Source organism: Xiphophorus hellerii, chromosome 3 (assembly GCF_003331165.1).
Source record: "Xiphophorus hellerii strain 12219 chromosome 3, Xiphophorus_hellerii-4.1, whole genome shotgun sequence".
NCBI lineage: Eukaryota > Metazoa > Chordata > Actinopteri > Cyprinodontiformes > Poeciliidae > Xiphophorus > Xiphophorus hellerii.
The window spans coordinates 21,144,013-21,158,067 of NC_045674.1; the positions used below are offsets into that span (position 1 = coordinate 21,144,013).

The 14,055-nt window shown below is 38.0% G+C and overlaps 1 protein-coding gene across 24 annotated transcripts in view; it reads right to left on the minus strand.

Moving 5' to 3' along the window:
- Positions 1–14,055, minus strand: part of LOC116717721 (focal adhesion kinase 1-like) — a 61,911-nt gene that overhangs the window by 1,926 nt on the left and 45,930 nt on the right. For 10 of the 24 annotated variants that reach the window (XM_032559283.1, XM_032559276.1, XM_032559280.1 and 7 more), the window contains 10 exons: positions 9,827–9,904; positions 9,525–9,713; positions 8,999–9,124; positions 5,834–5,896; positions 3,780–3,819; positions 2,461–2,564; positions 2,257–2,265; positions 498–653; positions 255–335; positions 87–172 (listed from right to left, as the gene is read on the minus strand). In XM_032559283.1, the coding sequence (XP_032415174.1) occupies positions 87–172; positions 255–335; positions 498–653; positions 2,257–2,265; positions 2,461–2,564; positions 3,780–3,819; positions 5,834–5,896; positions 8,999–9,124; positions 9,525–9,713; positions 9,827–9,904 (932 nt within the window). Of the gene's footprint in view, positions 1–86; positions 173–254; positions 348–497; positions 654–2,256; positions 2,266–2,460; positions 2,565–3,779; positions 3,820–5,833; positions 5,897–8,998; positions 9,125–9,524; positions 9,714–9,826; positions 9,905–10,617; positions 10,657–14,055 lie in introns of those variants that run through there. The other 14 variants (XM_032559277.1, XM_032559292.1, XM_032559296.1 and 11 more) reach the window with 6 other exon arrangements.

Consider the following 14,055-nt stretch of genomic DNA (forward strand, 5'->3'; position numbering starts at 1 on the left):
CAAGAATCCACACTGCACCTCTCTGCTAAAAGGAAAATGGTTTTGAGGTTTCCTTCTCCTTTCAGTTAACGCTATGCTGGCATTACCTTGTCATCACATATTGTTGGGCTAACTTCATCTTTCCAATCAGCTCTGCCAGGTCAGAGTTCAACAGCTTCTGGGCCATCTCGATCTGTTAAAGGCAAAGAGCATTAAAACGTCTGACACAACTTATATTTTCAGTCTGTTAGTGAAGGTGCAGTTGGTGTTTCCACCTCTCTGTGTGTGCTGGCTGGAAGTTGAGGTAGAGTCTCATCGACTGTGGCCAGTAACGTCCTCAGAGCCAGACCCACATCCTAAGAACAGATCTGAAGACTCATTAGGATTATATTGAAAACATTAAAAAACAAAAAAAAGGGCTTACAAAAATGTAGATGTGTAGGAACTAATGGGCTTTTATGGAGGAAGTGAATCAAAAATCCATCAGAAAGTGAAACGGATGGGTGCGGCTCCGTTACCTTAACCATCGGGACGTATTCTTCTGGAGGAGCCGGCTGAATCTTGCTCGACATCTCAATCACAGCTTTGACCAATCCCGTCACGTTCTCATACACTTTGTCATTGGAGCGGTCCAGATTGGCGGTGGGGGGTGGGCTTATCTCCTGAGGCTGCAGCTAAACAAGAGCAAGGTAAAAAAAACAAAAACAATGAGCGGTCGCCTCACTGAAAGACGAAATATGAAGAAAGTGATCTGAAGAGGAATGAAATTATACAAAACACACTATGACACTTCAAATTATTTACGTCGTTCTAATTTTTTTTTTATAATGTTCTTGATATTTTAATACATAACTTTGAACCTGTTTTAGAAGTAGTTGGGTGTATAATCTGTATAAAAAATCTTTAAACAATGTAAACAACATTTTCACTGTTTTTATTGGACTACCAGGGACCAGTTATATTAGTGGAAACGCTAGGCCTGTCAAAGAAGGAGTGGAGAATTGTAGATTCTTACTAAAGGGCAGTTTGAGAACAGTGGTGCCTTTATTTCCTTTTGTAACGATTCCAAATAGCAATCTTAGTGCTTAGTTTGGCATTTTAGACTCAATTTACGAAATACTGTTGAACCTGAAATTGCCTTTATAGTTTGAAGATGCATTCAGTTAGCAAGTCAAAAACTAAAATACTGCAGGGTAACATGTTAAAATAAAAGACAAAGCATGTCAATTAAGCATAAATCAATATGAAATGTATTCACAGTTATCAAACTTTGCCATCTAGGACATACAGTCTCTATCTGCTAAACTTTAAAGTAAGTTTGAGATGCAGGAGAAACTGGAAAACTGTAAGCAGAGGAGCTACTGTATATCAAATGTATTTATACACAGTCCCCTATCTCAGCCACTAGATGGCAGTGTCACATCAGGTCAGTATGATGACACGCTGAACCAAATCTATAGTCTTAAAAACTTATTCCAATGTGCTGATAATGCAGTTCATCTACTGTATCTGGCAACCTGCTAATACAAACATTTAATAAAAATGGAGAATTTATTTCCATACATTTCATACAGAGTCACACTGTGTCAGTACAGACATTCATATTGCATTTGTTTCACATTATTTTGACAGATTGGTTTTTTTATTTGTGTTTTCAGTGTTTCACCACTGAATATTTAAAGTATTTTTTGTTATTCACAGTCTGCTGTAAGGAAATGCAGCGTCGTCACAAAAAAAGAAGAATTATTTGCTTCATGCAAATACTCAATAATACCACAATAGCTAATACCAATAATTTTATAAATAGCAATCATAATCTTTGTTAAGCACAAAACTAATCAAAATATGAAACAATCAAGAGACAAACTAAAACTCAATGGTTCAAAAAGTGGCCATTAAAAGTTTTTTTTTTTTAATGGGTAAAAAGTGGAAGTAGTTTTGGTCAAACTTGCAACATTTCTGACAGACTCAATAAAACAAGACAAAAACAATATTAATTGACAACTAGAAAGGTTCTGAAGTCAAAGAAAAATGAGATTTTTGTTAGCTAAAGTAAATTTCTTACAGAAGTATTTTAACCAGAACTTCGTTAGGTTAAATCCACAAATATGAAAGTTAGTTTGGAGGGAAAACAACTAAAACTCTACTACACTACACTACACACACAGCAAGTAATGGAATGCACATGTTATTTGTTAATAGTACAGAATGTGACTGAACAGAGAGAGAAGTGAGACAAGATGTACAGTAGACACACACAGACAGTGTGCAGCTTACCCGCCAGGGCTAGGGGTCAACAGTAAGGAGGAGAAGGAAGGGAGAGACGGAGCAGCCAAAGATGATAAGATAAAAAAAGGAAAATATTAACAGTTTTCAGCATTAAAAACATGCAATGTGTATATTTAAATCTTGCATGTGTGCATGCTGCTACAGTCGTACAAGAGTTGAGATCGCATGCTCTTATGGTTATTATTTCTGCACCTTAACACCATCGTTGTAGCTGTCTCCAGTGTTTAGACAAGCCAGGCTACCCACTTGGCTCTGGGCCCCCGGTCGAGGAGGCTTTTTGGGGGGAACCACATGGTCTGCAAAAAAAAAAAAAGAAAAAGAAAAAAGTTACTTAGAAGTTCAAGAACAAATCTAAATCTGGTGACAAAAAAGGGAATTATCACTCTGCTGTGAAACTATTTTGAAGCAAAGTTTCAGATCTGTGCTACTGAAGTTACAGAACTGTGTGATAATACAGTGTCATGCAAAAGTATTCATACCCTCAGAACCTTGCTGCAAAATGTCATTTTACAACAACAAACATCAACATGTTAAGTTTTGATGTGATGGACTATACAAAGTAGTTTATAACTGTAAAGTGGTGGAGAAATGATAAATAAATGATGATTTCTACAAAAAAAAAACTGTGGCGTCCATTTGTATTGAGCCATCCGGTGTCAATTCTGTGCAGAACCACCTTTCACTGCAAGAGGTCAGCGTCCTGCTCAGTCAGATTTATAGACCATCAATTTGCAAGTCTCGTCACATGATCTCAATTGGATTTCAGTTTGGACTTTGACTGGACCGTTGAAACACCATCACACTGTAGCTCTCAACAGGGTTTCTGCACCAATCAGGTCGATCCATCTTCCCATCAACACGGTCAAGCTCTGTCACAGAAAAGTGCCCCCACAGCATGATGCTGCCACCCCAGTGTTTCATAAGAAACTTAGTTTTTGTCTTGTCAGGTTACGCCCACCTGAGCTGCGACTCTTTTCAGCTCCTCCTCAATATTTATGAAACGTTTTAAAACCTCCACAATGGTTACTAAAAACTTAGGACCAAAATGATAACGGAGTAATGTTTACCAACGCTGAGGAAAGACTGGCTTTAGTAGTTCTTCTCGCTGTTTTTTTTTTGTTTTGTTTTTATCCAATAATTTCACAGAATCTGACAGAATGACACCATGCTATTAAATTTCCTTTGACTTTTGCTCAGTTGAATATTAAGGTAACTATTATCTGTCACTGAATGGACTGAAATGGACTTGCTCTGATCGTAAATGTATTTTTCCAACTCTAATTAAACAAAAAACGATTTTGTGCATTTATAAAAACTAATAAGCTACATTTTTTCCCCTGTAGATAAATAATATTCAATAGGAATAAGGAAGAAATGGCAAAAGCAACATTTTTGACAGAGTATGAATACTTTAAGCAGTCCACTATATATCTGAGGCTACATATTATTGGAGATGAAACAAGAGAGCTGAACAATAGTGGTTAGGTGAATTAAAGAAGTGTTCTTGTTACCTGATTTTCCAACAGGCTGGTAAATGTGCTGGTTTCCTGTCTGCACAAAACAAGCAAAACATGGGGTTAGTGATTGGACTGTCACTGACATAATAAGAGGCTCTGCAGGAAATTAAAAATGCGCTGGCCAAAACCAGCCATGGAGAAGAGAATCCTATTTAATGTTAATCACACGACAGCCGCTCTCATTTTTGTATGCGGAAAGTTTTCAGTCACCACCGCAGGAGAGCCGCCTTTGTTTTCACTGCTGTGTGGTCTGTTCACTTTGGCTAGCGAAGCTATTCAGATTTATTATTCACAGACAGCAAAAAGTGCACACGTCATGAAAACTGCAACATGTTCACAATAAATATATTTATGATGCATTTCTGAGGTTAAAATCTTGTCAACTTGAGTTGCTTATGTTTGTTTTTAAAATCTGAACTTGGCATCTTTGTTTTCTCATTGTGAGAAAACAGAACAGACTGCTTCAGAAGTGCTGGTGCCAACAGGGCGTCGGGGTTTGACAACCACCAACACCCAAAAATACAACACTATGGGCAATTTACACACACACACACACGCACCCCCACGCGCACACACACACACACACGGGGATGCAGAAGAACTGGGGAGATTTTCCCACCACAAACCACAGCCATTCAATGGGAGGAGGAGGACGACAAGCACAGAGATGAATTACAGAGACGGAAATATCTGGCCTGTGGCAACTTCAGACTGCTACAGCAATTTCTGCTGGCATCTGCTGGGAACTGATGCGCATTGAAGCAGCTCTCTCTTCAGTTCTGCTCGACCCAAATTTAAAAAAGGTAACAAAAAACTATCAATATCGGATCAATGATTAAGAAGTTCACCCTTAAAAGTATCAAAAAAACAAACTAAAAACAAAAGCAATGATAGAAGTCTTTACATGTGGATTATTATTTGAGTATTATCAGCACCTAATCAGAAATATGTGGGATTGAATGTTTTCAATTCAGATTCACTTTGCTTTATTTTGTTGCTGAACTCATTTAAAGACAACCAGGATTGATCATTCTTCCGGAACAAGATATGACTGACTCTAAATTGTGTGAACACTTAAAAAAAAGTTCATAATATTATGAAGTGATCATATTGTTATTTGTAACCATCTTAACCCAACAAGGTTCACACAAATTTATCTCTCTTTTTTTAAAATTTTCCCAACAGTTTTGCATATTTTTTATTTCAAAACATTCACCCTCCAGGGATTTGTTATTGCATATTCCTCAATTCATCAAAAAACACAACACTGACGGTGGCTGCTGCGGAAAATGGCTCTTACCATTGCTTTCTTGACTTTGATGTTACTGATCAGCAATGCTTTAAAAACTCACAACATGGGCTCAGGTTAAGCACGACAGGTACGGTTTAAAACTTAATCTACAGGCCAAAAAGCAGTGCTGTTGCACTTTTGGTGTTCTGTCAGTGTCACAAAAATCAGCTGGAGAAAAACTGATGTGATGTTGGAAATCAACAATAAATTTAAATGTAAACTCATAAAAAAACACGTATTTTTCCAGAAATTTAGTTTGGTTTTTTTTGCAATAAAATCTTCACATTTTCTTCTCATTTTGATCAAATTCCAAACCAGCTGACTCTCAAGGAAACCAGTAACATGCAATTAAAGTGACATTACAGCAAGCAAACTTGAGTCCAGCTTGCAGATTATTATGATCAACACAACTTCCTCTAAAGGTGCTCTGACACTCTGAAGTTGAGTATCAGAGCACCTGGCAGTGTTGCTGAGTGACTGCAGCAACACTCAGGCACAGAGAGAGAAAACAAAAACGGATTTATTTTCCTGCCTTCTATTAATATCCAGTAATGCTGTGAGAACACATTGACCTCAGAATTGCTGGCCCTTGCCCGTGAGGTCACTTCCTGCTCCTGGATCTATCCATCCAGCTCCAATCAAAACAAACATGAGGCAACCGAAAAAGCACCAGTAAAAAAAAAAAAAAAAAAGAAATCTGGCAAATATTGACAGCAGATGAAATGAATGGTAGCAAAAACATCTAAAAGTTACTTACAGGGGGCTGCAGTCCGCTGTCTTCTCTGTCCAGACTCCCTCTAGAGCTCCTTGTGTCTGGTTTCTAAAACAGCACAAGTCGTAAATAACTTTATGGCTCCTTTTATTAACAATATTCATGTTTAAAGTTTCAACAAAGCAGTTTCTAATATCACACAGTTAAATTATCCCAACAAAGCTGAATGATTGGGTTTGCTTTGTTCTTGAGGAGCAGCGAGTCACATTGCTCCGCTGCTTGTGACTTGAGCTGAAAACCATTTTCATTCCTGGGAAATGCCCTGAGAGAAAACCACATAACGGGCGGCTATTAGCTCCCGATCCTCTGCGCCGCTCAGGCAGCAGCAGCATTTAAAGGCTCAAATAAAAACCTTCAACATACTGCTCGGAGCTACAGAATCTTAAGTGATTCAAGATGCTCAGAATTTCAATTACCCATAAATATTTTGGGCTCAAAGACCAAAATCCCCTCTCATCAGTTGTCCTTGCATACCAGTTTTCCAAGACAGGACTTGAAGACCAGCATTGCCGTGAAGTTCATTAAAAGTTTCCCGATGAATCAAAGGTGTCCTGGAGGATTGAGCCGTTTTGTTTCTGTGCTTATCTTGCGATTTCACAGAATTGGCCTGAGCGTATCCATGTCTGTCTGTTCTAGCAGTTTTTTAAAAATCTGATTCAGCTCCAGCTTTCTGCCTCAAGTACACTTATAGTCGACTCTGAAACACGGAGAGAAGGAGGGAGAAAACCAGGAGGAGGGTAACAAAGCTCTTCTCCCTCTCTCCACCCTCTCACTCAACTAACAGTGTTATAAAAACCGGCCAGTCTACGGCAAAAACTTTCTCATGTGCACACTCCTTCCCCTCCCACACACCCCCACACACAAAATCTGATGCCTCCTCAGCTTTTCAGTAATCTTGTGTGTTGTTGGTTAGTGGTTATGGGTCAAAGACAGACTGTTGACTGGGCTGTCAGTCTGTAAGCCTATCATTAAGCCAGGAATTCACACAGGCCACACCTGCCTCCAAACTCTCTGACACACAATAAAATTCTTGAGCAAAAACCCCACACAGCCACTACCATCGCCGTTCACAGAAAAATGCATGAAACATGAAGCACTTCTCCATCCTGCCAGCCTCAAAGAAATAACACACAGTTGGGACTGCTCCGTTCGCATACACCCATTTTGTATTTGGGGTTTCTATACTATCAGTTGTGATTCAATGTAAAATATATTCCAAATAATCAATTTTGGATTGATTATTTGATTACATCTGACTTACTTTGGATGCAAAGGATGATTTGTCCAACGTTAGTGAAAACAAAATGAATATAGCAAATATTTAATACAAGCCTCAATAGGCCTGTCACAATAAACGATAAATCAATTAATCGCAGAATAAATTAAAAGAAACTCAATAATTTTCATTTGCTTGATTTATCGCTTTTCTTTCTCTTTTTAAAAAAACAAAGTGATAAAAGAAGTCAGGCTGGTGCTTCGGTCTCCACTAGTCCTTTTTTTTTTTTAAAGATATTTTTTATTTACAGAGACTTCATAATTAATTTTATTTGTCGTTTCTGTTGTTTTTTTTATTTTATTTATTTTGGATATTTCAAATGTCTTCCAGTTCCAGTATTTAAAAGTTCATTACAATTTAGAGGTTATTGATTTTGGTCTCAAAACAACAATATCGTTTATCGCAATAAGTTCTTGAACAATTTATTGTCCAGCAAAATTTGTTATTGTGACAGGCCTACTCCTCAATTTAATTTAGTCAGTTCTATTTTTTGTTTAATACCTCCAATAACAAGAGATCAAAGCATCGTGACCATTTACGACCATTTATTAGGAACAATAATAGTTCCTATTATTTGTTGATGATGTACTACAGGAGGTTTTTCCTAACAGACTCAGAATTGGCCAACAAGTCTGGTGGATTGCAAACTGTATTAAAAGGCCATTCGAATCACTCTGTTGAAGCCCTAAATCTGCGTTTTCACAAATAAAGCTAGTTTTTTACTTTTTACCCTGATGCTCACAGTGAAAGAGAGTGTGTTTTGTCTGCTGCTGTCTGTCTGTGTTATGTGACCTGCTCTGCACTCTGTGATCTGAGAAATTGCTCTAAACTCTGCATAAATATGCTCAGTTTTGATAATCTTCTGGTAAATTCTCAGTAAATTCTCAGGGCGCCTTTGAAACTGACATGATCCAACTTCCAAGAAGATGTTTAAATATATTGCTTGTTAGTAAAGAAGTTACTGACTCCAAGTGTAATGCACCGACAGTCACAACCTTGAATATACAAAAACATGAGAAAGTGAACAGAGCAACTTAAAAAGAAAGGATGACATCTTTGAGAAATGTGGCATGCACAACATAAATGAACAAAGAATAAGCAAAAAATACACCAGAGAAAATGTGATTTTAATGGGCATTATCTGGTAACCACATGCCATTTTTGCTGGAAATAAATGCCAAAGTGATTTTGTTTTCACTTTTATGAACAAACTTTTCTTTATTTGATTCCAAGACGCAAATGTAGCCATTTCAGCAGCATGTTTTTTCAATAGTGCAGAATCAGCTGCTGTCCTGGTGTAACACTTCTTCATTTAATTACACACTAAAGGAAGCTTATTGGCCAAAATCATAGGTTTGGTTGAGTCACAGAAGAATTTTCAAACCGCTTCTAAATTCGTCAAATTTGTTTTATACCAATAGATTACTATCAACACGAATCATAGCTGGTTTTGAAATGGATTAAACATTTCTGACTTGATAATTTGATAACAAGAGTTAAAAATTTTTATGGTCAGGATTTAGATGTTGACAAAACTTGCGGTGGAGCCTAATGAGATCTTTTCCTCTCTTCACTGACTTCATGTCTGTGAAATTGCAGCTGAAAGCTACACACCTCCCTAGATTACGAGGTTCAGTGAGTGAACCATGAATTGTACTTTAAGTTTGGAGGTGATTAAGATGTGGATGCTCGATCTATTTTACTGTGAATTTAATCAATAAATGTTACATTTTCAGACTAAATCAATGTTAAACAAATCGCCAGGGCTTTGAGCTGATTTTCCGCTGCAAGCCCTCTTTAAACGCGCCGCCCTTGTGTTGAGCATGTGTCAGGTGGGCCAGAGTGCATGTTCCACTGTGTGCTGAGTGCGTTACCAGCAGCCTTTCCTCCTGCTCCAGCCACCTCTGATCCTCCTCCATCTGCTGCTGTTGTATCATCAGCTGCTCCTCCATTAACAGGCACTGCTGGCCTACACACTGCTGCATGTCTACTGCCCTGTCCTACACACACACACACACACACACACACACACCAACACACGAAGATGGAGCAAACAACAAGCATGCATACCCATAACGTACAAACAAAACAAAACAAAAAAAAACATGCATTTGGCCAAGAGACGACACATGAAGACAGATGGGCAGAAGATGGATGAGAAACTGAACTGAGATGATGGAGGAACTCAATAAAAGTAAAAGATGGCAATGGTGTGCTGATTTGTAGAGTGTACATTGGTAATCTGGAATACCAATCTGGTTCTTTAAGCAAAGTGGTGATCCACCAAAGTGAACAATAATTTTCTGAGCATCAAGAAAAGATTTAAAAATCATTTTTGATGAACCAAACCAGAACCTCTTCTCTGTGTGTGTGCGTAACCGTAGCAGCAATGCCTCTTACCTCCATTGCAGAGCCCCAAAGAGCCATGTCGGTCCCATGCGGCTGAGGAAGCAGCTGTGCGTGCGAGTGTGTGTGGACGTGGTGGCGGGGGTGCGTGTGCGCGTGGTGTGTGTCCACCATAGCGGCTTGTGGAGGGTACAGGGCGCTGGGCACAGAGGGCAAGGTGTGTGGGCCTGGATATGCTGCCATCTAATGCAGAAAGGAGAAAATAGAAAAGACAGATGAGAAGTTATCTTAGCTGCGGTTCAACCATAAATGATTTACAGTAACCATGATCAAAAGGAGGGAATCTGTCTAAATACCTGGTAATGTACAGGATGCTGAGGACTGGGGTAGAAACCTTCACTGGAACGGGGACTGGGGTAGCCTGGTCTACTTGGCTAAGAGACAGAAGAAAAAAAACAACTAATTACATAAATGAAGGTAAATATAAAAATGTAAGAAGAAAACAGTAAGAAGTGTAAACAAGGAGATAACTCTGCATCAGGTTTTTCCTAAATTACCCACTAGAAGTTACAACATTCAAAAAGTCAACACACAAACCCCCAGCAGATGTTTGTGTGGTCATGTTAGCCGTCAGTCAACACAGGGAGCACCCACAGGGCTGCAAATCCAGCAAGCTGTTAGTGAAACGCTCAGAAAAACACTGCTCCTGTTACTACGACAACCTACGACAGTCAAGTTATCAATTAAAGAAAAATGTGTTTGTGGACTGGCTGGTCTCTGTAGATGTGATTTAGATTTAGGTTAGATGTGATGCGAGTGTGTTAAGTGTGTCGCTGTTCACCAAAGACCTCTCTTTCACGCAATCTGTTACTTATGAGGCTGAATGAGAGAATTGGTGGATTAAATAATAGTTTCGGCTCATTCCAAACATCTATGGAGGCTTTTCAGGATTCTAGGAGAAAGCAACTCCAAAACTTCACTTTACACAACTGGAGGACTTTCAGCTAAAAGCAGAAGTGCTTGGTGAACCCACAATGTTCAGTATTTTCTCAGCTGGTTTGCGATGAAGCTGTTGGGTTTCTCTTCCCATAATGTCAGGAGAGATTTCTTTAAAATCTTTCTAGCACAACAGTGTTGCAGCCTCTACCTTCCACAGTCTCTCACAGTAGCTTTCTCTGGACCACACCTCCGACAGCGAGACGGACACAAAGACGCACGGGGAGAGAGAAGGAGAAAGCAAAGTAAAACGAGGAGGGGAGAAAGGAAGGGAGGGGCGAGGAAAGTGGAAAAAAGTGGGTGAAAAAGAAGAAAGAAAGAGAGGAAGAAACAAAGAAGCTAGACAGGACAAAAACACTGAACACAAGATGCAAAGTGCCTTCTGAAAGTATGCATACCTCTTTTTCCATTTAAAATGTAAATGCTTTTTATTTGTATTTTATGTGATAAAGTAAGACAAGGTAGTGCACAATATTGAAGTGAAAGGAAAGTGATGCAATGTTTTTAAAACTGTCTAAAAATAATCTAAAGAACTGTGTTACAGTCAACCCTCAGGCAATTTTCTGTCTCATTTGAATGCAATTACAGTGGCAAGTGTTTTTTAAGGTGACTGAACAGTGTGACCATTCTCTGCAAAATAGGCGGGACTGGATGGGAAGGGTCTACGAACAATATTCAAGTCTTGCCTCATATTCTCACTGTAAGTGAACCTTCGCTCCAGTCTCACATTCAAACATGTTTTCTTCATGAATTGTCCTTAATTTAGCTCCAGGACAATTCATGGAGCCAAATTCACTAATTGAATTATGACCAGATTTATAAAGCTGGTCATAAATCCTGACCAGCTTCTCTTTCCTTCCTCAAGAAGAGCATACCCACAGCATGATGCTGCCACCACCATGCTTTATTGTGTGGATGATGATGAGATCAGCATGTGCATGCAGGTCAAAACGTTCAATGATGTTTTCATTTGACCATTTGACCTCTTCCGCATGTTTGCTGCGTCTTCTAAATGGCTTGTAAAAACTGCATTTTCAGATGGTGGGTTGGACAGACCGAAATGTTCAAAGCTTGGGACATTATTTCACAACCTTTTCTTCCACTTCATAATTATCTGCCATTTTGCATTGGTCTACCACATTAAATTACATTTAAGCTTGTTGGACAAAATACAACAATGTTAAAAGGGTATGAATATTTTTTAATAGCCGCTTAATACAGGATATAGTTGCTCTAGCTGTGTGTTTATTAGGCTGCTAAATAAAACTAGTGGCAGTAATTTTCTGCCTGATGTTGACTGAACATCAGGCAGATGTTCAGTCAACATCTGCCTGATTTTGTTCCTAAAATCAACTGATTTTTTCCTAAATCAGTTGATTTTAGGAACAAATAACATACAAAAAAAAAAAATCAAAGATTGATTCTTTTGTGTGTCTTATTGATAACTGAATGATTGGTCAGGTCTAAGAAGATGAATATTAACACAGTAATATTCTCCAACAAACCTCTCAGGTTTTTACAATTTAGCTGTATTTATATAGAGATTAAATTACACAGATGGACTCTGAAGACAAAATGTTACACTGCTTTTTATTTTGGGGTATCTGAGTAAGTAGCAAAAACTGAAAATGAACACATCATTTCTCAGATTTTTATTTATCCATTTTTAAAATTACATTTATTTTTCTTCAAATATGTACTACTTTTCTTCAAATATGTACTGCTTTGTGGTGTGTTGAATTAAATAACCATAAACCAGATTGAATTGTGTGGTTCCAGTTTAAGCTTCCAAGGTTCTGTAAACTAAGTGTTCACACGCAAACAGGATCTGACTCAGTTCTTTGTCAGCATCAATCTTCAGACCACAGACAGTCTGAACCTGTATCAGACTGATTTCACAGAAGCATAACAAAAAAACCCCCAAAACAAAAAAAAAAATCAAGAGCCAGTCAAAGTAAGCGCCAGGATTGTCCAAGCTGTGCCACAAAACTGAAAAACTGAGCTAAGAGCCGCCATTTTGAACTGCTCATGTATCAGACGCTGCTGTTTCCTTTACAACCAGCAAGAATCTTTAGCCGTATGTCAACTGATTCCCTGTAAAATAAATCTGTCTGGGTATTTCAAGTTTGTTTACAATGAAAAAAAGGGAAAACGTTACAAAATGGGGAACGCAAACCCTGACAGACCATTAAAACATTTAACACAGCATAAAAAATGTCTAAATCTGCCTCTTGGGCTTCACAAAATTATGCAATTTAAAGGCAGAACACTCTTAAAGAATGGTAAGATGGATTCTTGCGTTTTATGAACCCATCATTGTACCAAACATGCCCTAAAACAGGCACATGGTTACATAACTATTTAAGAATCTTTAAGGAATGCTGCAAAGCACAGTGTAATTAAGGTTTCCTTTTACTTCATGCATCTCTCAGGGAAACGACTCCACTTCAGCACAGACACATCCATCACCGCCAAGGGCAACAGAGAGAGAGGCAAACATGCATTAGGAGCTCTAAAAGAAGAATGACTCCTGGCTGATTCGAACTGGAGAACATCGGGACTGCTTCAACGTGAAAACCAAGCAGAGGCCTTAAATACTTTCAGTACTTTTGTCCATTTAGGAAAACATGCACTACAAAGTAATCATTTTGACGTGAAGCATGGACCTTTAACAGCCTCAAAAATGAGGGAGGAGAATCACGTAAAAGCGCAAAACACTTCGAATTGACTGAAAGTTTAGCACAACATCTGATACCTTAAAGAAAAATAATTAACTATTCAATCCAGAACTTCACTGAATCACCATGACTTTGTAGTTAGTGGTGTGTTTAAAATTAGCAAACAAAATCACTTCTCCATTACTTTTAAACAGTTTAAAATGTATTCTGTTCGGACGTTTTACGTGTCTTACATTAGCTCAGTGGATTGAAGGTTTACTACAACAATGACCCTCAGCAAACCAGAAATAGGCCGAAACAATCCAGATAACTATCTGACACAGATATAAATACGAGTCACAGTGGACAGCATCTCTACAGCCTGCGCTTGGTAGATAAAGGAAACTATCAGGGATAAACAAAAACAGATGGAGTGGACTGTTAATGAGGAAAGCAAACAAAATTAAAAGGTAAAGAAGCAGAAACTTGCAACTTCTCTATTTTGAGCCTAGAATTAATAGCCATAAAATAATCAGAAAAAGAACAAAAAAAAGCAACAACAAAGCAGTAGTGTCCATTTTTATTTTTTGTGGCGTTAAATTTAAGATTAAAAAAATACAGAGCTTCTTATTTGTTCCTTGTCAAAGTTTTCTATTTTGTTTTCCATTTTGAGTTTTTTTGCACACTACCTAGAAACTAACCAGTCCAAATTGTAGATAATTTTAAAGTTTTCTTGTTAATTCTTATTTTGTAATTGTCAAATCTTTGCTCTTACCACATCAATGGTTGTTAGAAAGCAAGTGTTGCAAATAGAAAACTACATATATCTAATACTTTACCTCTGATTTTTTTCCATTTTTATCATTCAATATTACTGTTTAAATAGATAAATGTTTAAGCACAATACATAATATAAATTGACTTCTCCTTCT